Source organism: Phyllobates terribilis, unplaced genomic scaffold, assembly GCF_046119375.1.
Source record: "Phyllobates terribilis strain yellow unplaced genomic scaffold, ASM4611937v1 Scaffold_14__1_contigs__length_39327217, whole genome shotgun sequence".
NCBI classification, from domain to species: domain Eukaryota; kingdom Metazoa; phylum Chordata; class Amphibia; order Anura; family Dendrobatidae; genus Phyllobates; species Phyllobates terribilis.
The window spans coordinates 12,118,722-12,141,287 of NW_027362774.1; the positions used below are offsets into that span (position 1 = coordinate 12,118,722).

The 22,566-nt window shown below is 53.1% G+C and overlaps 1 protein-coding gene across 3 annotated transcripts in view; it reads left to right on the plus strand.

The window, feature by feature from the left end:
- PHKB (phosphorylase kinase regulatory subunit beta) overlaps positions 1-22,566 on the plus strand; it is a 103,938-nt gene that overhangs the window by 16,842 nt on the left and 64,530 nt on the right. For all 3 annotated transcript variants that reach the window (XM_073659675.1, XM_073659674.1, XM_073659676.1), the window contains 4 exons: positions 3,128-3,217; positions 10,649-10,787; positions 17,783-17,882; positions 20,605-20,712. In XM_073659675.1, the coding sequence (XP_073515776.1) occupies positions 3,128-3,217; positions 10,649-10,787; positions 17,783-17,882; positions 20,605-20,712 (437 nt within the window). The remainder of the gene's footprint in view (positions 1-3,127; positions 3,218-10,648; positions 10,788-17,782; positions 17,883-20,604; positions 20,713-22,566) is intronic.

Sequence of the window (22,566 nt, forward strand, 5' to 3'; positions counted from 1 at the left end):
GATCAGTAATGTATGTACACAGTGACTGCACCAGCAGAATAGTGAGTGCAGCTCTGGAGTATAATACAGGAGGTAACTCAGGATCAGTAATGTAATGTATGTACACAGTGACTGCACCAGCAGAATAGTGAGTGCAGCTCTGGAGTATAATACAGGATGTAACTCAGGATCAGTAATGTAATGTATGTACACAGTGACTGCACCAGCAGAATAGTGACTGCAGCTCTGGAGTATAATACAGGATGTAGCTCAGGATCAGTAATGTAATGTATGTACACAGTGACTGCACCAGCAGAATAGTGAGTGCAGCTCTGGAGTATAATACAGGAGGTAACTCAGGATCAGTAATGTAATGCATGTACACAGTGACTACACCAGCAGAATAGTGAGTGCAGCTCTGGAGTATAATACAGGATGTAACTCCGGATCAGTAATGTAATGTATGTACACAGTGACTGCACCAGCAGAATAGTGAGTGCAGCTCTGGAGTATAATACAGGATGTAAATCAGGATCAGTAATGTATGTACACAGTGACTGCACCAGCAGAATAGTGAGTGCAGCTCTGGAGTATAATACAGGATGTAACTCAGGATCAGTAATGTAATGTATGTACACAGTGACTGCACCAGCAGAATAGTGAGTGCTGCTCTGGAGTATAATACAGGATGTAACTCAGGATCAGTAATGTATGCACACAGTGACTGCACCAGCAGAATAGTGAGTGCAGCTCTGGAGTATAATACAGGATGTAAATCAGGATCAGTAATGTATGTACACAGTGACTGCACCAGCAGAATAGTGAGTGCAGCTCTGGAGTATAATACAGGATGTAACTCAGGATCAGTAATGTAATGTATGTACACAGTGACTGCACCAGCAGAATAGTGAGCGCAGCTCTGGAGTATAATACAGGAGGTAACTCAGGATCAGTAATGTAATGTATGTACACAGTGACTGCACCAGCAGAATAGTGAGTGCAGCTCTGGAGTATAATACACAGTGTCTTGGAGTGGTAATTTTCCACCAGTTGTGGAGCATCAGATATTCTGCGCTGTACATACTAGTCCAGTAGAGGACAGTAGTGAGCTCTAACTACAGAGTTGTGAGTGCAGCTCTGGATGTGACTGGAGTATGAGATAGTTACAGTATGTAGCTTTGTAGTGATTGCCATTATAAGGTAGCGTCTGTGATCCCCGGGCTCGCGGTGATTGTTCTCGGTGCGGTGGAGAATCGCGGCCGCTTCCTTTTCCTCGTTGAATTAGTTCCAGGCTTTTTCGTATAATTTGCCGGTAGATTCGGGCACGGAGTCAAGTTTACTTTAAGCCGTCAGATGTTTGTTGCTAGGAAGCCTGTCTGCGATTTGTGCAGAAATTAAAAAGGCAATTAAAATATTAATAGAAAGGCTTTAATTCCTTCACAGCTAATGAAGCGCTGCATTTTTATTAGGCGAATGTCTCTGCGAAGGAATATTAATTTACTCCTAGCAGCGAGCGCAGACTGAGCTCGCTGGTTTCCACCGTCTCTCAGCTTCTGAGTGTTTTTATTGGTTTTTAGTTTTGCAATATTTTTATTGTGACATTGTGCACATTTACTCCAGTCACATCCGGAGCTGCAGCTTGGATTCTGCTGCTTTCCAGTGTCATCTTAAATTAACAGCACAAGGTCTTATACTCCATTCACAGCCTGATCTCTTCTCTGGTGTAAACACTGCAACAACCAGAATGCACTACAAGAGAAGACACTGAGCCAGCAGGGAGGTTGGAGCTCCCTTGGCTTAGAGCTTAGCGTCTGTGGCCTCGCGCCTCCATGGCTTAGAGCTTTGGCGTCTGCGGCCTTGGCCCCCCTTGGCTTGAAGCTCGGCGTCTGTGGCCTCGTGCCCCCTTGGCTTGGAACTTGGAGCTCGGGCTCTGCGGCCTCGCGCCCCCTTGGCTTGGAGCTTTGGCTCTGCGGCCTCACGCCCCCTTGGCTTGGAGCTCGGGCTCTGCGGCCTCGCGCCCCCTTGGCTTGGAGCTCGGGTTCTGCAGCCTCGCGCCCCCTTGGCTTGGAGCTCGGGCTCTGCGGCCTCGCGCCCCCTTGGCTTGGAGCTCGGGCTCTGCGGCCTCGCGCCCCCTTGGCTTGGAGCTCGGGCTCTGCGGCCTCGCGCCCCCTTGGCTTGGAGCTCGGGCTCTGCGGCCTCGCGCCCCCTTGGCTTGGAGCTCGGGCTCTGCGGCCTCGCGCCCCCTTGGCTTGGAGCTCGGGCTCTGCGGCCTCGCGCCCCCTTGGCTTGGAGCTCGGGCTCTGCGGCCTCGCGCCCCCTTGGCTTGGAGCTCGGGCTCTGCGGCCTCGCGCCCCCTTGGCTTGGAGCTCGGGCTCTGCGGCCTCGCGCCCCCTTGGCTTGGAGCTCGGGCTCTGCGGCCTCGCGCCCCCTTGGCTTGGAGCTCGGCGTCCGCGGCCTCGCGCCCCCTTGGCTTGGAGCTCGGCGTCCGCGGCCTCGCGCCCCCTTGGCTTGGAGCTCGGCGTCCGCGGCCTCGCGCCCCCTTGGCTTGGAGCTCGGCGTCCGCGGCCTCGCGCCCCCTTGGCTTGGAGCTCGGCGTCCGCGGCCTCGCGCCCCCTTGGCTTGGAGCTCGGCGTCCGCGGCCTCGCGCCCCCTTGGCTTGGAGCTCGGCGTCCGCGGCCTCGCGCCCCCTTGGCTTGGAGCTTGTCCCCCCACCGATGCAGGCTTTGTGACACTATATTCACCCTTGCGCCCCCTGCTGAATCAGTGTCTGCTCCCTCTATACTTTATTGCGTTTCATTTTCTTAGCTATGACTTGCCCGGAAAATCGATAGAAACAACTTCACTATATAAAAAATAATGGAATGCAAATTATGAGATTTCCAACAAAAAGTAAAGAAAAAAGCAAATGTATGCAAATGATATCTCAAGTCTAATGGAGCAGTGCATTGTGGGAGCTTAATTGCAATGTTGCAGTGTGTTTCAAATGACTACTAGCGGAATTCTAATTACAGCTCTTGAGGAAAATAGCATAAAATAGATCCAAAGCCAATTCTGCGATGAGATGGGATCTGTGGGGGTCCGGGTGGTCTTATAATGAGCTCGCTCCTTATTACAGGTCTCTGATTTCTGTTCCCTCTTCTCTTTTCAGGTTCCGTTTACGAACCCCTAAAAAGCATCGACCTCCCCCGGCCGGACAATGAGAGCCTGTGGGACAAGCTGGACCGGTACTACAGAATTGGTGAGGGTCCGGGCGGTCCCCACTTAAAGGGATATGCCCACTATTGAAATATATGACCGCTGGGGGTCCGGCCGCCCCCCTGCTACCTGAGTAACGCAGCGTTTTGCTCCAATGTAGCGCCCGTCCGCAGACCCACGTTGTTGCAGGACTCCCCGTCCCTTTAAATGTTGCGAGGCGTTGATGAAGTGGAGCCGAGGGCGTCTGTGACTTTGGAGGAGACGATCTGTCAGCGCACATCTGACGGCACATGGCACTTATGTGCGGCAGCCTCTCATTTTCTTCCGAGCTCTGAAATTGCCTTTCTATCCTTCGGGTCAGTGTGTTCTGCCATCACATCGCTCACCGCCGGTCACATTAAATAAATGCATGATTACTAGCCCGCGCCGCTCCGGCTCTGCCGCTCATAACAAATCATTCCCACAAATAAAAATGCATCTTGAAGTGTAATTTCACCTCCCGGGGACCGATGGGAGCGGAGGGCAGGCGGTGACACTGGCGTGCGTTACTCCACGGCCAAGGTGATTGACAGGTGATTCTGGGGGGCCGGTGGGAATTATGGGGCCACTCCGGTCCTGGGTAAATGAAGAGTAATCATCGCCCAGTTCTCAATTTATTATATACTTTGTGTCTCGCTTACAAAAAATGTGTTGGGTCTCTGCTTTCTGTCAGTGAATGGAAGTCCAAGTCCTGGGTACTCTGCTGATGCTATTTAGAATGTGTATTATGAGGTTCTGCAGCAGCTGTGGTGTATTATGAGGTTCTGCAGCAGCTGAGGTGTAGTATGAGGTTCTGCAGCAGCTGAGGTGTAGTATGAGGTTCTGCAGCAGCTGAGGTGTATTATGAGATTCTGCAGCAGCTGAGGTGTAGTATGAGATTCTGCAGCAGCTGAGGTGTATTATGAGATTCTGCAGCAGCTGAGGTGTATTATGAGATTCTGCAGCAGCTGAGGTGTATTATGAGGTTGTGCGGCAGCTGAGGTGTAGTATGAGGTTCTGCGGCAGCTGAGGTGTAGTATGAGGTTCTGCAGCAGCTGTGGTGTATTATGAGGTTCTGCAGCAGCTGAGGTGTATTATGAGATTCTGCAGCAGCTGAGGTGTATTATGAGGTTCTGCAGCAGCTGAGGTGTAGTATGAGGTTCTGCGGCAGCTGAGGTGTATTATGAGGTTCTGCGGCAGCTGAGGTGTAGTATGAGATTCTGCAGCAGCTGAGGTGTATTATGAGGTTCTGCAGCAGCTGAGGTGTATTATGAGATTCTGCAGCAGCTGAGGTGTATTATGAGATTCTGCAGCAGCTGAGGTGTATTATGAGGTTCTGCAGCAGCTGAGGTGTATTATGAGATTCTGCAGCAGCTGAGGTGCATTATGAGGTTGTGCAGCAGCTGAGGTGTAGTATGAGGTTCTGCGGCAGCTGAGGTGTATTATGAGGTTCTGCGGCAGCTGAGGTGTAGTATGAGGTTCTGCGGCAGCTGAGGTGTATTATGAGGTTCTGCAGCTGATTAGGTGTATTATGAGGTTGTGCGGCAGCTGAGGTGTATTATGAGGTTGTGCGGCAGCTGTGGTGTATTATGAGGTTCTGCGGCAGCTGAGGTGTATTATGAGGTTCTGCAGCAGCTGAGGTGTATTATGAGGTTCTGCGGCAGCTGAGGTGTATTATGAGGTTCTGCAGCTGATGAGGTGTATTATGAGGTTCTGCAGCAACTGAGGTGTATTATGAGGTTCTGCAGCAGCTGAGGTGTATTATGAGGTTCTGCGGCAGCTGAGGTGTATTATGAGGTTCTGCGGCAGCTGAGGTGTATTATGAGGTTCTGCGGCAGCTGAGGTGTATTATGAGGTTCTGCGGCAGCTGAGGTGTATTATGAGGTTCTGCGGCAGCTGAGGTGTATTATGAGGTTCTGCAGCAGCTGAGGTGTAGTATGAGGTTCCGTGGCAGCTGAGGTGTATTATGAGGTTCTGCAGCAGCTGAGGTGTATTATGAGATTCTGCAGCAGCTGAGGTGCATTATGAGGTTGTGCAGCAGCTGAGGTGTAGTATGAGGTTCTGCGGCAGCTGAGGTGTATTATGAGGTTCTGCGGCAGCTGAGGTGTAGTATGAGGTTCTGCGGCAGCTGAGGTGTATTATGAGGTTCTGCAGCTGATTAGGTGTATTATGAGGTTGTGCGGCAGCTGTGGTGTATTATGAGGTTCTGCGGCAGCTGAGGTGTATTATGAGGTTCTGCAGCAGCTGAGGTGTATTATGAGGTTCTGCGGCAGCTGAGGTGTATTATGAGGTTCTGCAGCTGATGAGGTGTATTATGAGGTTCTGCAGCAACTGAGGTGTATTATGAGGTTCTGCAGCAGCTGAGGTGTATTATGAGGTTCTGCAGCAGCTGAGGTGTATTATGAGGTTCTGCGGCAGCTGAGGTGTATTATGAGGTTCTGCGGCAGCTGAGGTGTATTATGAGGTTCTGCGGCAGCTGAGGTGTATTATGAGGTTCTGCAGCTGATGAGGTGTATTATGAGGTTCTGCAGCAGCTGAGGTGTATTATGAGGTTGTGCGGCAGCTGAGGTGTATTATGAGGTTCTGCGGCAGCTGAGGTGTATTATGAGGTTCTGCGGCAGCTGAGGTGTATTAGGAGGTTGTGCGGCAGCTGAGGTGTATTAGGAGGTTGTGCGGCAGCTGAGGTGTATTAGGAGGTTGTGCGGCAGCTGAGGTGTATTATGAGGTTGTGCGGCAGCTGAGGTGTATTAGGAGGTTGTGCGGCAGCTGAGGTGTATTAGGAGGTTGTGCGGCAGCTGAGGTGTATTAGGAGGTTCTGCGGCAGCTGAGGTGTATTAGGAGGTTGTGCGGCAGCTGAGGTGTATTAGGAGGTTGTGCGGCAGCTGAGGTGTATTAGGAGGTTGTGCGGCAGCTGAGGTGTATTAGGAGGTTGTGCGGCAGCTGAGGTGTATTAGGAGGTTGTGCGGCAGCTGAGGTGTATTAGGAGGTTGTGCGGCAGCTGAGGTGTATTAGGAGGTTGTGCGGCAGCTGAGGTGTATTATGAGGTTCTGTGGCAGCTGAGGTGTATTAGGAGGTTGTGCGGCAGCTGAGGTGTATTAGGAGGTTCTGCGGCAGCTGAGGTGTATTAGGAGGTTGTGCGGCAGCTGAGGTGTATTAGGAGGTTGTGCGGCAGCTGAGGTGTATTAGGAGGTTGTGCGGCAGCTGAGGTGTATTATGAGGTTCTGTGGCAGCTGAGGTGTATTAGGAGGTTGTGCGGCAGCTGAGGTGTATTAGGAGGTTCCGCAGCAGCTGAGGTGTATTAGGAGGTTGTGCGGCAGCTGAGGTGTATTAGGAGGTTCTGCGGCAGCTGAGGTGTATTAGGAGGTTGTGCGGCAGCTGAGGTGTATTAGGAGGTTGTGCGGCAGCTGAGGTGTATTAGGAGGTTGTGCGGCAGCTGAGGTGTATTAGGAGGTTGTGCGGCAGCTGAGGTGTATTAGGAGGTTGTGCGGCAGCTGAGGTGTATTAGGAGGTTGTGCGGCAGCTGAGGTGTATTAGGAGGTTCTGCGGTAGCTGAGGTGTATTAGGAGGTTGTGCGGCAGCTGAGGTGTATTAGGAGGTTGTGCGGCAGCTGAGGTGTATTATGAGGTTGTGCGGCAGCTGAGGTGTATTATGAGGTTGTGCGGCAGCTGAGGTGTATTATGAGGTTGTGCGGCAGCTGAGGTTTATTATGAGGTTCTGCGGCAGCTGAGGTGTATTAGGAGGTTGTGCGGCAGCTGAGGTGTATTAGGAGGTTGTGTGGCAGCTGAGGTGTATTAGGAGGTTGTGCGGCAGCTGAGGTGTATTAGGAGGTTCTGCGGCAGCTGAGGTGTATTATGAGGTTGTGCGGCAGCTGAGGTGTATTAGGAGGTTGTGCGGCAGCTGAGGTGTATTAGGAGGTTGTGCGGCAGCTGAGGTGTATTATGAGGTTGTGCGGCAGCTGAGGTGTATTATGAGGTTCTGCGGCAGCTGAGGTGTATTATGAGGTTCTGCGGCTGATGAGGTGTATTATGAGGTTCTGCGGCTGATGAGGTGTAGTATGAGGTTCTGCGGCAACTGAGGTGTAGTATGAGGTTCTGCAGCAACTGAGGTGTAGTATGAGGTTCTGCGGCAGTTGTGGTGTATTATGAGGTTCTGCGGCAGCTGTGGTGTATTATGAGGTTCTGCGGCAGCTGAGGTGTATTATGAGGTTCTGCGGCAACTGAGGTGTAGTATGAGGTTCTGCGGCAGCTGAGGTGTATTATGAGGTTCTGCGGCAGCTGAGGTGTATTATGAGGTTCTGCGGCAGCTGAGGTGTATTATGAGGTTCTGCGGCAGCTGAGGTGTATCATGGGGTTCTGTAGCAGCTAAGGTGTGCATTATGAGTGATGAGCTGCGTCTGTGGCGCCTCTGCTCGCGCCCCGTGCTGGTGCCGCGCCCCGTGCTGGTGCCGCGCCCCGTGCTGGTGCCGCGCCCCGTGCTGGTGCCGCGCCCCGTGCTGGTGCCGCGCCCCGTGCTGTCAGCTTTCGGTCTCCATGTGCGGCAGGCTCTTATGTCCGGACTCTGTAATAACCCTTCTTGTGGCTGGATGCAATCAGCGGGTATTGTGTGCGGCGCGGCGCTGGCGCTTTAGCTCATTTTGACAACTCATTATCCAGAATTATAAACTGCAATTAAGGACTAATTTGAAGAACGCTCCGTCTTCCCACATTCACTCGCCGGCCGCCGTGTAAATCTATAATTGCCGGTTTATTATAATTGTGTTTAAGAGGAAGTGAACGTATGGTGAGAGCCGCTGCCTCGTCTCCGGACAGGGCCGGGGGTTGTGACATGTGGCGGCTCCTGGGTAATGTAAACAGTCTTGGGGCAAAATCTGTGGCCTCAGCGACTTCTTATCATCCTCTCCTTTAATACTTGGTGCTGCTGTGAGATCGTTATTTTTCTTCCACCTCCTACAGGATCAAACAAGCTTTGTGTCGTCCTTTGCAGCCTGTCCTCGCTACCGTCATCACTCGCCTCTCCTGAAGAGTCTATAATTTATATATATATATTTTTTTATTTTTACTCTGTCTACTTCCCCCTCTGGCAGCTGACATAGCTGCCAGAAGGGGAAGTAGACTGAGTAAAAAAATTATGATGAATACTGAATTTTTTTATGCTCAAGACACTGTAAATTACTACTATTGATGAGGTTTAGCCCTTTTAAGAACGTGCTTGTTGCAGAAGCAATGTGACGGTGATACAGAACAAGACGTCGACCGCCCGCGCCGCGCTCCGCCTGTCGGGAGCCTGATGTCTTCGATCAGTTTTTCCATCTCCTGCGAAGGTTTGAAGGACGGAAACTTCAGAAATAATTACATTCATAGAGCGCATTAATTTGTTAATCAGCAAGATTGGGAGCGACCTAATGAAAGGCGGCGAGATGGGACGGTAACGAGGCGCTAATTACCGTGATTAACATTTATTTTTATCTGACACTCCAGATCCTGTCGACTTCTGACATAACACAGCCGACGTTTCCCCAGGTGACATTTTATTTACCCGCCCTTTAATTTCCTCCATTTAATGTTCTAAAATTAATCCCTTCTGGAAGTTTCTTTGTGTTTTTGAAGACTGGAAAAGAATCGGAAATTTCTACAAAGTCTTCAGAGCCGCTCTGCAGCCTCCACTGCCCCCCTTTGTAATGGCGAATTGGTGAAGTCCGTGCAGAGTAAATAGGCTGGATGGAACCATCTGCAGCAGGAGACGGGGGGGCGGTTTACACCAATGTTTTCTGGTCCACGGCTCATTATGGTGTCTTGTAACGAGTCCTACACCCAAGTGTCCATGACCAGCACGACGGATCATTTATATATAAATTTTTTTTTTTTTTTTGCAGAGTTCTCCTGGAAACGGCTCCTAATATTGGGGATCTTTCTTTAGCTTCAGCCGTTACATTTTTTTGCGGGTCCAACCCTTTTGCTGTGGACAGAAGAACAGAACATGTTATTGGGGTACGGGATAGTGACCCTGAAATTCGGGGTGCACGATAATGACGCCCGGGGTGCAGAATAATGACGCTGACACTTGTGGTGGAAGATAATGGCTGTCAGGGATCCGAGTCAGTGACGCCGGCGCTCGTGGGTCCGGGTCGGTGACGCCGGCGCTCGTGGGTCCGGGTCGGTGACGCCGGCGCTCGTGGGTCCAGGTCGGTGACGCCGGCGCTCGTGGGTCCGGGTCGGTGACGCCGGCGCTCGTGGGTCCGGGTCGGTGACGCCGGCGCTCGTGGGTCCGGGTCGGTGACGCCGGCGCTCGTGGGTCCGGGTCGGTGACGCCGGCGCTCGTGGGTCCGGGTCGGTGACGCCGGCGCTCGTGGGTCCGGGTCGGTGACGCCGGCGCTCGTGGGTCCGGGTCGGTGACGCCGGCGCTCGTGGGTCCGGGTCGGTGACGCCGGCGCTCGTGGGTCCGGGTCGGTGACGCCGGCGCTCGTGGGTCCGGGTCGGTGACGCCTGCGCTCGTGGGTCCGGGTCGGTGTCGGTGACGCCGGCGCTCGTGGGTCCGGGTCGGTGACGCCGGCGCTCGTGGGTCCGGGTCGGTGACGCCGGCGCTCGTGGGTCCGGGTCGGTGACGCCGGCGCTCGTGGGTCCGGGTCGGTGACGCCGGCGCTCGTGGGTCCGGGTCGGTGACGCCGGCGCTCGTGGGTCAAAACTGTGGGAATCGTTGTGTGTAATGGCTACTAATCTGGTGATAATTCCTCCTTGGTCATGATGACATTTCGGAGCAGGATTTCGGGCCTTTGTGTCGGTCCTCCTCGCCGTAGACACGTCTCGCCTGGAGAGCGCGTACAGACAGCGTTTTGAAGACAGAGCGGAATAATTAGTGCGTTCACGGCTCAGTAAGCGGCACAAGCTCCCATGACTGATGCCTGAGAGTTCTGCTGAGCGATTGTCTGCAGCTCGGTGGAAGCTTCAGTTCGGAGCAGCAGTCGCTCGGACAGAATACTAATTACGAGATCGTCTGCCGGCGATAAATGAGCTGTGATAGCGGTGAACTTTCTAATACTCTATTAGCACAGGCAGCAGATCAGGGGGACGCGGTGGGTTCCACATCTTCATGCGGCGCCTTTCTTCCAAATTCCTTGTAAATTAACCAGCACAAAACCTCACCCTCGAATAATCCCAAGTCCTTGCGTCGTCCCCTCCTGCCGGGGGTCCGGTATTATCCAACCTTGGGCTCTGGAAATCTGTGATGTGAAACCAAACATGGCAGCTTTCCTCCCCCGACAGCGCCACTCTTGTCTCCAGGTTGCATCTGGTATTGCACCATTAAAGTAAATGAAGCTGAGCTGCAATACCACATTCATCCTTTGCACAGGATGGCGCTGTTTATGGAAGATCACAGTCGTGTTGTTTTTTTCTCTGTGCAGTGTCCTGATTATTTGCAGAATTTATTCATTTTTTAATTTTTCCTTTTTATTTTCCAGTGAAAGTCACAGTTTTGAACTTTCAGAGTCCGACCACCGGTTTATTCCCTACCGAGACAGTCGGCGACTGTAAGAAGGCCAAGATCCATGACAGTCTGTACTGCGCTGCCAGCACCTGGGCGCTGGCTCTCGCCTATAGGTAAGTCCTTCTGACCTATGAGTGATGTCTCCTCCAGATTCAGGGGTCATTCTCCGGTGGTCTCACTGGGACCTGATAACCTATAGATGCCTAAACACATGGGAGGAAAGTTGTCCCAACCCTCTGATCTCAGCAGGACCAGGCCGCTTTCTCATGTGTATGTCCCTACTGAAGGCAGGAGTTAGGGGAGATCGGGCATGATGGATTTCGACATGTCTGACCCTTTGATGGACCATGAGGAAATAAGCTGCCAGGCGTGTCTGGCACCAGTTTTTCTTTCTTTTCTATGTACACCCCAGTGCAGCCACTCTGCTCACGGTAGTCTAAGGCCGAGTTCACACTAGTATATTTCACGGTCCATGTTCTACTGAGAATCATCAGGGAGGGGCTCACCAGGATCAGTGGGGATGGTCCTACTGAAAATCATCAGGGAGGGGCCCACCACGATAAGTGGGGATGGGCCTACTGAGAATCATCAGGTAGGGGCTTACCAGGATCAGTGGGGATGGGCCTACTGAGAATCATCAGGGAGGGGCTCACCAGGATCAGTGGGGATAGGTCTACTGAGAATCATCAGGGAGGGGCTTACCAGGATCAGTGGGGATGGGCCTACTGAGAATCATCAGGGAGGGGCCCACCACGATCAGTGGGGATGGGCCTACTGAGAATCATCAGGGAGGGGCCCACCACGATCAGTGGGGATGGGCCTACTGAGAATCATCAGGGAGGGGCCCACCACGATCAGTGGGGATGGGCCTACTGAGAATCATCAGGGAGGGGCTTACCAGGATCAGTGGGGATGGGCCTACTGAGAATCATCAGGGAGGGGCTTACCAGGATCAGTGGGGATAGGTCTACTGAGAATCATCAGGGAGGGGCTTACCAGGATCAGTGGGGATGGGCCTACTGAGAATCATCAGGGAGGGGCTTACCAGGATCAGTGGGGATGGGCCTACTGAGAATCATCAGGGAGGGGCTTACCAGGATCAGTGGGGATGGGCCTACTGAGAATCATCAGGGAGGGGCTTACCAGGATCAGTGTGGATGGGCCTACTGAGAATCATCAGGGAGGGGCTCACCAGGATCAGTGGGGATGGGCCTACTGAGAATCATCAGGGAGGGGCTCACCAGGATCAGTGGGGGTGGGCCTATAAAGAAAAAGGAGAGAGGAACGCACCAGAATTAGTGGGGAAAGACGTCCCACCCTCATGGTTCTCGGTATATCTCCAGGACCAGTGAGAGTAGGTCCATGGATAACAAGGAGGGAGGGACACACCAGGGTCAGTGGGAGTGGGCCTACTGAGAATCCTCAGGGAGGGGCCCATCAAGAACAGTGTGGGTGGGTCTACTGAGAATAATCAGGGAGGGACCCGCCAGGATCAGTGGGAGTAAGCCTACGAAGAACAAGGTGGGAGGCCCACCCAGATCAGTGGGAGTGGGTGTACGGGTAACAAGTTGGGAGGGGCGCACCAGGATCAGTGGAGATGGGCCTACTGAGAATCATCATGAAGAGGCCCACCAGGATCAGTGGGAGCGGGTCTTCGGAAAACAAGGAAGGGCAAGCCCCACCAGGATCATTAGGGCAGGCATACAGAGAACCATGAGGGAGAGGCTCCCAGGATCAGTGGGGGTGGGCTTGTTGAGAACAGTTAGGGTGGGCCTACAAAGAACATTGAAGGAATGGCGCACCAGGGTCATTGGTGCAGGCTACTGAGAATAGTGAGGAAGGGGCCCACCAGGAAAAGTAAGACAGACAAGCTAGAATACACTGAGTCAGGTCCTGGGTGGTTTATGACATCTCTTCATGTGGTTTTACCTTACAAGATTTGGAAATAATGACATCTCTGAGGCTTCCTACAAAGCACATCTGTGCCAGAGACTGAACAAGCAGGAAATATTGGATATAAAAGATATCAATCTGCAGCGTTGTGAATGCAGCTCTGAAGTTTAGGATCAGCACTGATGAGAAATGAATCCCCAAGTTGTGCCATAAATGTGGAATAGGTGCAGGTCCCACCCCAGTGACCCTAAGCCGAAAATGTTTTCACAGCTTCTATTGTAGTAGGGAGCTGCGCACCGGCGGCCTCCTCGCACACCGGGCCGGGACCCCCCAGGCAGGAGCTCGCACCCTCCATGCAGGGCAGGATGATGATTCTGGATGTAGTCGCTCTTCACCTCTCGGGCTGATCTCCTCTTGGTGACACTTTTCGTGGCCCCCTGTCATGCTAACCGTGACGCGCGTCGCGCTCGCCGTGGGATTGCAGATATTGATCCCGCCGCTTCGTGTCTCTCTGCGGCTTCAGCATCCATTAGATCTGATCCGGTGTTTTTTTCCCGTAGCTGACAAACGTGCGGCGTCGTTAGGAGCAGTCAGCTGCCGGCGCCATCATCTGTCACATTACAATAATGCGTTATGTCGCTGCTGACAATAAAATGTTCGACTTTTCTATCAGGACCCGTGACATCGGGAATTGCCGCACGCCTTGCGCAGGACTCTGATTCTGGCCTTCAGGACCAATTTAGGGTCTTTTCAGTGGACAGGTCCCTATAGGACAGCGCATAGGTTGTGTGTGTCATTGCAACCTTACCTGCATGTATGTGACTTGGTTTGAGTTGCAGTTCCACGTACAACCCGTAGACAGTGGTGGCGCTGTTCTTGGAAGAAGCAGCCTTGTTTTTTTGCCTTATTCCTTATCCACTAAATAGAGGATAACTTAGAGGATAACTTACTGATCACTGGGGGTCCGACTACTGGTGCCATAAAATATCGCCGAAGCGTCTCCTGTCCTCTAATATCTGCTCCATATTGGATATCATCGCTTTTATTCATTTTTTTGCGCCTTTATCTTAATCGCTTATTTTTCGTTTCACGACAGATGATTGCTGCTTGGAAAGTCTATAATTTTCAGCTTGTTTTTGCATTGACTTCCTTTGCGGTGAGAATTTACCCTAAACGCAGCCCCTCTTCTCGGATGGGTGCGGACCCCGCCTGACCACCGCTACTATGCAGCCGCTGATTCCTACATTGTAATCGGAGACCAGGAATTATTACACTTGTGTTCAGCACTTTAATCCACGAGAAAGCGACGTTCTGCGGCTGCCCGGCAATTACCGCCTTTAACGCCAGTGTCTTTGTATTAGCACATTATGGCGGCTGCCTCCTTTGTGCGGAGCGCCGCTCCGAGGCTTAAAGTGACGGCTTTGTAAAAAACCTAAAATAGCGACACAAAAGAGATTGAGCACTAAACTCCTCATCCCCCGTGGTGCTCGGGCCTGCGGGGAAACGATAATTCACATCCGAAGGGAAGGCAACAAATGGTGTTTACTGCTAGTAAAAAACATATATATTTATATTATGTATGTGTGTGCGGGTGTATGTATATATACACACAGCCAGAGCTGCACTCACTATTCTGCTGGTGCACTCACTGTGTACATACATTACATTACTGATCCTGAGTTACATCCTGTACTATCCTCCAGAGCTGCACTCACTATTCTGCTGGTGCAGTCACTGTGTACATACATTACATTGCTGATCCTGAGTTACCTCCTGTATTATACTCCAGAGCTGCACTCACTATTCTGCTGGTGCAGTCACTGTGTACATACATTACTGATCCTGAGTTACATCCTGTGTTATCCTCCAGAGCTGCACTCACTATTCTGCTGGTGCAGTCACTGTGTACATACATTACATTACTGATCCTGAGTTACATCCTGTATTATACTCCAGAGCTGCACTCACTTTTCTGCTGGTGCAGTCACTGTGGATATACAGTTGTGATACGGGGAGGACTGGACGCCTCTTGTCCCCCATAATAATTTCTGGCAGATCTCCTTACGTTCGATGATGCTTCGCAGTGAGGTTCTGCACCCTGTGACAGCATGCGGGGTAGTTTTCATCTTTGGGGGGCATGCGGGGTAGTTTTCATCTTTGGGGGGCATGCTGGGTAGTTTTCATCTTTGGGGGGCATGCGGGGTAGTTTTCAGCTTTGGGGGGCATGCGGGGCTAGTTTTCAGCTTTGGGGGGCATGCAGGGCTAGTTTTCAGCTTTGGGGAGGCATGTGGGGTAGTTTTCAGCTTTGGGGAGGCATGTGGGGTAGTTTTCAGCTTTGGGGCATGCGGGGTAGTTTTCAGCTTTGGGGAGGCATGTGGGGTAGTTTTCAGCTTTGGGGCATGCGGGGTAGTTTTCAGCTTTGGGGCATGCGGGACTAGTTTTCAGCTTTGGGGGGCATGCGGGGTAGTTTTCACCTTTGGGGAGGCATGTGGGGTAGTTTTCAGCTTTGGGGAGGCATGTGGGGTAGTTTTCAGCTTTGGGGCATGCGGGGTAGTTTTCAGCTTTGGGGAGGCATGTGGGGTAGTTTTCAGCTTTGGGGCATGCGGGGTAGTTTTCAGCTTTGGGGCATGCGGGACTAGTTTTCAGCTTAGGGGCCATGCGGGACTAGTTTTCAGCTTAGGGGGCATGCGGGACTAGTTTTCAGCTTAGGGGGCATGCGGGACTAGTTTTCAGCTTAGGGGGCATGCGGGACTAGTTTTCAGCTTGGGGGACATGCGGGACTAGTTTTCAGCTTTGGGGAGGCATGCAGGGTAGTTTTCACCTTTTGGGGGTATGCGGCATAGTTTTCAGCTTAGTGGGCATGCGGGACTAGTTTTCAGCTTTGGGGAGGCATGCAGGGTAGTTTTCACCTTTGGGGGTATGCGGCGTAGTTTTCAGCTTTGGGGGCATGCGGGGTAGTTTTCAGCTTTGGGGGCATGCGGGGGTACATTTGCGCTTTACACTCGCTTTTCGCCCGTCTGAGGGGTGCGGTTCGGTAATTGTCAGAAATCTAAGTAACCCGCTGAGTGCAGCAGTAATGGATATTGGGGATATTCTGTATTCCATTGGCTTTTTATTGCAGGATTGGAGGGAGGCGGTGCGGGGGGCTCGTGTGCCCCCCATTCTCCGCTTGCGGTTTGCTCACGCTCGCATGCAGGTGCTGCGGCGTCTGATCTGCTGTAGAGAAGAGCGGCGGCTGCTGATGAATTATTTACAGCGTATTGACAGACTCCATAATACATTGAGATGATAATCGCTCTTCCTCTGCACAAATCTTGCGGCTGCAGGAACGTCGCTCCTCTCCCTCCACACAGCGGCTAATTAGAATGCATTGAATACTGAATATATATATATATATGCTCCCTCCTTCTATAGAGAAGATTTCTCCCCCTGATAACTCTCTGAACGTGCCCCGCAGCGGCCGCGCTCCTACTTGTCCTGTTTTACTATCTGTCTCAGCAGGGCGACCGCAGCCTTCACACCGGAGCAATAGACGGCGGGGGCAAAGGAAGGGGAAGGGGCAATGTGATGAAATCACCCACAGTGTGCAGAAGCAGATCATCAGGAGCGTCGCTCTGTCACCCATCTCCACATTTTACACCATAATTGAAAAGCATTTTTATCTTGCTGACAAACAAAATATATTATCCTGTATTGTACCTCAGAGCTGCACTCACTATTCTGCTGGTGCAGTCACTGTGTACATACATTACATTACTGATCCTGAGTTACATCCTGTGTTATACCCCAGAGCTGCACTCACTATTCTGCTAGTGCAGTCACTGTGTACATACATTACTGATCCTGAGTTACATCCTGTATTATACTCCAGAGCTGCACTCACTATTCTGCAGGTGCAGTCACTGTGTACATACATTACATTACTGATCCTGAGTTACATCCTGTATTATACTCCAGAGCTGCACTCACTATTCTGCTGGTGCAGTCACTGTGTACATACATTACATTACTGATCCTGAGTTACATCCTGTATTATACTCCAGAGCTGCACTCACTATTCTGCTGGTGCAGTCACTGTGTACATACATTACATTACTGATCCTGAGTTACATCCTGTATTATACTCCAGAGCTGCACTCACTATTCTGCTGGTGCAGTCACTGTGTACATACATTACATTACTGATCCTGAGTTACCTCCTGTATTATACTCCAGAGCTGCACTCACTATTCTGCTGGTGCAGTCACTGTGTACATACATTACATTACTGATCCTGAGTTACATCCTGTATTATACTCCAGAGCTGCACTCACTATTCTGCTGGTGCAGTCACTGAGTACATACATTACATTACTGATCCTGAGTTACATCCTGTATTATACTCCAGAGCTGCACTCACTATTCTGCTGGTGCAGTCACTGTGTACATACATTACATTACTGATCCTGAGTTACCTCCTGTATTATACTCCAGAGCTGCACTCACTATTCTGCTGGTGCAGTCACTGTGTACATACATTACATTACTGATCCTGAGTTACATCCTGTATTATACTCCAGAGCTGCACTCACTATTCTGCTGGTGCAGTCACTGTGTACATACATTACATTACTGATCCTGAGTTACCTCCTGTATTATACTCCAGAGCTGCACTCACTATTCTGCTGGTGCAGTCACTGTGTACATACATTACATTACTGATCCTGAGTTACATCCTGTATTATACTCCAGAGCTGCACTCACTATTCTGCTGGTGCAGTCACTGTGTATATACATTGCATTACTGATCCTGAGTTTCATCCTGTATTACTCTCCAGAGCTGCTCTCACTATTCTGCTGGTGCAGGCACTGTGTACATACATTTTAATATACTTCAGCTATGGTTCAGAGCAGGAATCTCCCAGCATTCCCTGCTTGTTCGGATTCTGCACAGTCCTTGCTCTGGAGGTAGAAGTAATGATGTGTTCGGTTGTGCCTGTCTTTTCGCTTCCAGTGGTAACAGCAGACGTGTGATTACAGCTCTGAGGTATACGTATATGGACTCTGTTGATGAGCGGGTTTATCTGAGGATCGCAGCTTTGTCCGTGTTCTCAGTAATGGCCGCCGCTCCGGCTGGTTGTACCGCCGCCTTCCTTTCTGTGCGCTGCTCGCAGCCCGGCTCCATTGTCCCTGATTTTGTTTCTGCTTTGTCTCCTTTTTATCTTCCCGCGTCCAGACGTATCGATGATGACAAGGGTCGGACGCACGAGCTGGAGCACTCCGCCATCAAGTGCATGCGAGGGATCCTGTACTGCTATATGCGGCAGGCTGATAAGGTAACGGATGGCGCTCGCCGACCCACCGCTGTCACGCTCCCACCCAGCTTTCCCAGGACCCTGAACATTATTGGTAGTGGGGTTCAGAGGGCAAGGGGTCACCCTTTCTCCTCTGTTTCTGTGTGAGGTTCATTACTGACATCAGCGCAGACCCCAGAGCCCCAACGGTTGACCTGAAGATCTGCTCCGAGTGCGTTTCCCTCGCCCCATGATCTGGCCGCTCTCCGCGCCCCGGAGCCGTCCATAATGGATTTTGGTGTTTTCCATTGTTTTGTCTGTTTCTTGTTTTCCTGCAGCTCGCCCCATTACTCACCGCGCAGAGCGGCCTCCGAGCCCAGCGCCAATGTGTAACGGGTATAAGCTACGGAAAAGACAAACTGCTCCAGTGCCCCCCTTATTAATACTAACGCCCTGCTGGGGGAGAAATGCGTCTACCCCCGAGAAAGCAGGCTGCGGGGTGCCCCCTATAACTCTGGAACACCCTGCTACGGGGAGAAATGCATCTGTCCGTGGTATTGCAGGCTGCACTGCACCCCCCCCTATTGTAATGCAGGCTGCGGTGCGCCCCTCGCCCTGTGGTAATACCGGCTGCGGTGTGCCCCCCCTATGGTAGTGCAGGCTGCGGTGCCCCCCCCATGGTAATGCAGGCTGCGGTGTGCCCCTCCCCCTGTGGTAATACCGGCTGCGGTGCGCCCCCCCTATGGTAATGCAGGCTGCGGTGCGCCCCTCCCCCTGTGGTAATACCGTCTGCGGTGCGCCCCCCCTATGGTGATGCAGGCTGCGGTGCCCCCCCCCATGGTAATGCAGGCTGCGGTGGGCCCCTCCCCCTATGGTAATACCGGCTGCGGTGCACCCCCCCATGGTAATGCAGGCTGCGGTGCCCCCCCCCCATGGTAATGCAGGCTGCGGTGCCCCCCCCCATATGGTGATGCAGGCTGCGGTGCGCCCCCCCTATGGTGATGCAGGCTGCGGTGCGCCCCCCCCTATGGTGATGCAGGCTGCGGTGCGCGCCCCCCCCCTATGATTATGCAGGCTGCGGTGCGACCCCCCCCCCATGGTGATGCAGGCTGTGGTGCGCCCCCCCCCCCCATGGTGATGCAGGCTGCGATGCGCCCCCCCCCCCCCATGGTGATGCAGGCTGTGATTCGCCCCCCCATGGTGATGCAGGCTGTGGTGTGCCCCCGCCCCCATGGTGATGCAGACTACGGTGGGCACCCCCCTATGGTAATGCAGGCTGCGGTGCCCCCCCCCCCATGGTAATGCAGGCTGCGGTGCCCCCCCCTATGGTGATGCAGGCTGCGGTGCGCCCCCCCCTATGGTGATGCAGACTTTGGTGGGCACCCCCCTATGGTAATGCAGGCTGCGGTGCCCCCCCCCCCCATGGTAATGCAGGCTGCGGTGCCCCCCCCCCCATGGTAATGCAGGCCGCGGTGCGCCCCCCCCTATGGTAATGCAGGCTGCGGTGCCCCCCCCCCCCATGGTAATGCAGGCTGCGGTGCGCCCCCCCCTATGGTGATGCAGGCTGCGGTGCGCCCCCCCCTATGGTGATGCAGGCTGCTTTGCGACCCCCCCCCCCCCATGGTAATGCAGGCTGCGGTGCGACCCCCCCCCATGGTGATGCAGGCTGCGATTCACCCCCCCCCATGGTGATGCAGGCTGTGGTGTGCCCCCGCCCCCATGGTGATGCAGACTGCGGTGGGCACCCCCCTATGGTAATGCAGGCTGCGGTGCCCCCCCCCATGGTAATGCAGGCTGCGGTGCCCCCCCCCCCCCATGGTAATGCAGGCTGCGGTGCGCCCCCCCTAATGGTGATGCAGGCTGCGGTGCGCCCCCCCCTATGGTGATGCAGGCTGCTTTGCGACCCCCCCCCCCCCCCATGGTAATGCAGGCTGCGGTGCGCCCCCCCCCATGGTGATGCAGGCTGCTATGCGCCCCCCCCCCCCCCCATGGTGATGCAGGCTGTGGTGCGCCCCCCCCCCCTATGGTAATGCAGGCTGCGATGCGCCCCCCCCCCCCATGGTAATGCAGGCTGCGGTGCGCCCCCCCCCTATGGTGATGCAGGCTGCGGTGCGCCCCCCCCCCATGGTAATGCAGGCTGCGGTGCGCCCCCCCCCCCTATGGTGATGCAGGCTGCGGTGCGCCCCCCCCTATGGTGATGCAGGCTGCGATGCGCCCCCCCCCCCATGGTGATGCAGACTGCGATGCGCCCCCCCCCCCCCCCATGGTAATGCAGACTGCGGTGGGCACCCCCCATGGTGATGCAGGCTGCGATGCGCCCACCCCCCCCCCATGGTGATGCAGGCTGCGATGCGCCCCCCCCCTATGGTGATGCAGGCTGCGGTGCGCCCCCCCCATGGTGATGCAGGCTGCGATGCGCCGCCCCCCCCTATGGTGATGCAGGCTGCGATGCGCCGCCCCCCCTATGGTGATGCAGGCTGCGATGCGCCCCCCCCCATGGTGATGCAGGCTGTGGTGCGCCCCTGCCCCCATGGTAATGCAGGCTGCGGTGCGCCCCTTTATGGTAATGCAGACTGCGGTGGGCACCCCCCATGGTACTTCAGGCTGCGGTGCGCCCCTTTATGGTAATGCAGACTGCGGTGCGCCCTCTTATTCACACCCTGCTGTGGGAGAAACGTGTCGGCCCCTGAGACCCTCACATACAGGTTGATGCAGCGGTCCGCAGCCCCTCCCCCGTTGTTATCTCTGACTTCTTGTCTTGCAGGTGGAGCAGTTTAAGCAGGACCCCCGCCCCCAGAAATGTCTCCACTCTATCTTCCACCTGGACACGGGGGACGAGGTCCTGTCCTACGAGCAGTACGGCCACATCCAGGTAGGGGGCGCTGAGCGGCTGTCTGCAGACCTGTGACAATGATGCAATTGGAGCAATTGTGCCAAAGCCTCAGCTGTGAGAAGTGATCAGTCTGTGCCGGTCCGAGGCTGCAGAGTGAGATATCATATATTTCCAGTTACTTGTTACAGCTGAGGGTTTGTTACTGTATCCGGTGCGTACAGTGTGAGCAGGATTCGCTCTTCCATTCATACAGCAAGCAGAGATCTAAAAACAGCGCATCCATTATGGCCGGATCAGGCTGCGGACACCGGGCGAGTCGGTGCAGGTCCGGCTTTCTTCCGTCTCCCTCGCGGACTGCAGACTGTTTGCTGACACCAGACGGCGGCTCGTTATCCTGCCCACACAGGACAGCGGAGCCGCTCCGACCCGCGCCATTCATCCTTCCCGGCAGGAGACGCTTCCATTGTCAGCGGTGAGGAGGCGCCGCGCCGTTCCCCTGGTGCCCGGCACATAGTGGAAGCCATTATTCAGATGACTCCGCCACTTTTCCTGCCAGTGAGGCTGTCACTGAGATAAATGGGCGAGAATTGAGATAATTACCTGGAGATCTCGTCCTCGTTACTGCACAAAGCGTACAAAACTCAGGCCGCTCACAGAGGATCATTCACACTGGTTACAGTTGTAGCGACCTTCCTCCCGGCTGTGATCAGTGTTCGGTCAGGGCAGTGTTCAGACTGTGGATGTGAGAATCGTCCATTGATGGCAAGAAGAGATCCTGAAAACATCGAGGAAATGCAAAGACTATCGGAGCGGCCACACATGGGGCTGACCGCTGGGCGACGAGACACCCCGCTACGATGGATCCCATCGCTGTGCTGGACCGTGTGATCTGAGGCTTAGAGAGATGAAGAAATCCTCACCAAGCTCTGTCTGAATGTAACTTACCTGATCTTCAGAAATACTTGTTCAGCTGTGTACCCGGTATCATGTCTGGAGCGTCCCTTTAAATCGATTTAAAACGCGGTGTACTATGCATTGTCTGGAGCGTCCCTTTAAATCGATTTAAAACACGGTGTACTATGCATTGTCTGGAGCGTCCCTTTAAATTAATGTAGAGCAGTGAGCTATGTACAGTATGTATCAGGACTGCAGCATCCCTTTAAGTGAGCAATAAAACATGTTTCATATCTTGAAATTCCCTTTAAGGAAATATAGAGCCATGTCCTATGTACGGGCCATATCTAGAGCGTCCCTTTAAGGAAATATAGAGCCGTGTGCTATGTACGGGCCATGTCCAGAGCGTCCCTTTAAGAGGTTATAGAGCAGTGTGCTATGTATTTAGTTTCTGGAGTGTCCCTTTAATGCATATAGATCAGTGTGCTATGTATGGACCATATCTGAAGTGTCCCTTTAATGATTATAGAGCAGTGTGCTATGTACGGACCATATCTGAAGTGTCCCTTTAATGAATATAGAGCAGTGTGCTATGTACGGACCATATCTGGAGTGTCCCTTTAATGAATATAGAGCCGTGTGCTATGTACTGACCATATCTGGAGTGTCCCTTTAATGAATATAGAGCCGTGTGCTATGTATGGACCATATCTGGAGTGTCCCTTTAATGAATATAGAGCAGTGTGCTATGTATGGACCATATCTGAAGTGTCCCTTTAATGAATATAGAGCAGTGTGCTATGTACGGACCATATCAGTAGTGTCCCTTTAATGAATATAGAGCCGTGTGCTATGTACTGACCATATCTGGAGTGTCCCTTTAATGAATATAGAGCAGTGTGCTATGTATGGACCATATCTGGAATGTCCCTTTAATGAATATAGAGCCATGTACTATGTATGGACCATATCAGGAGTGTCCCTTTAATGAATATAGAG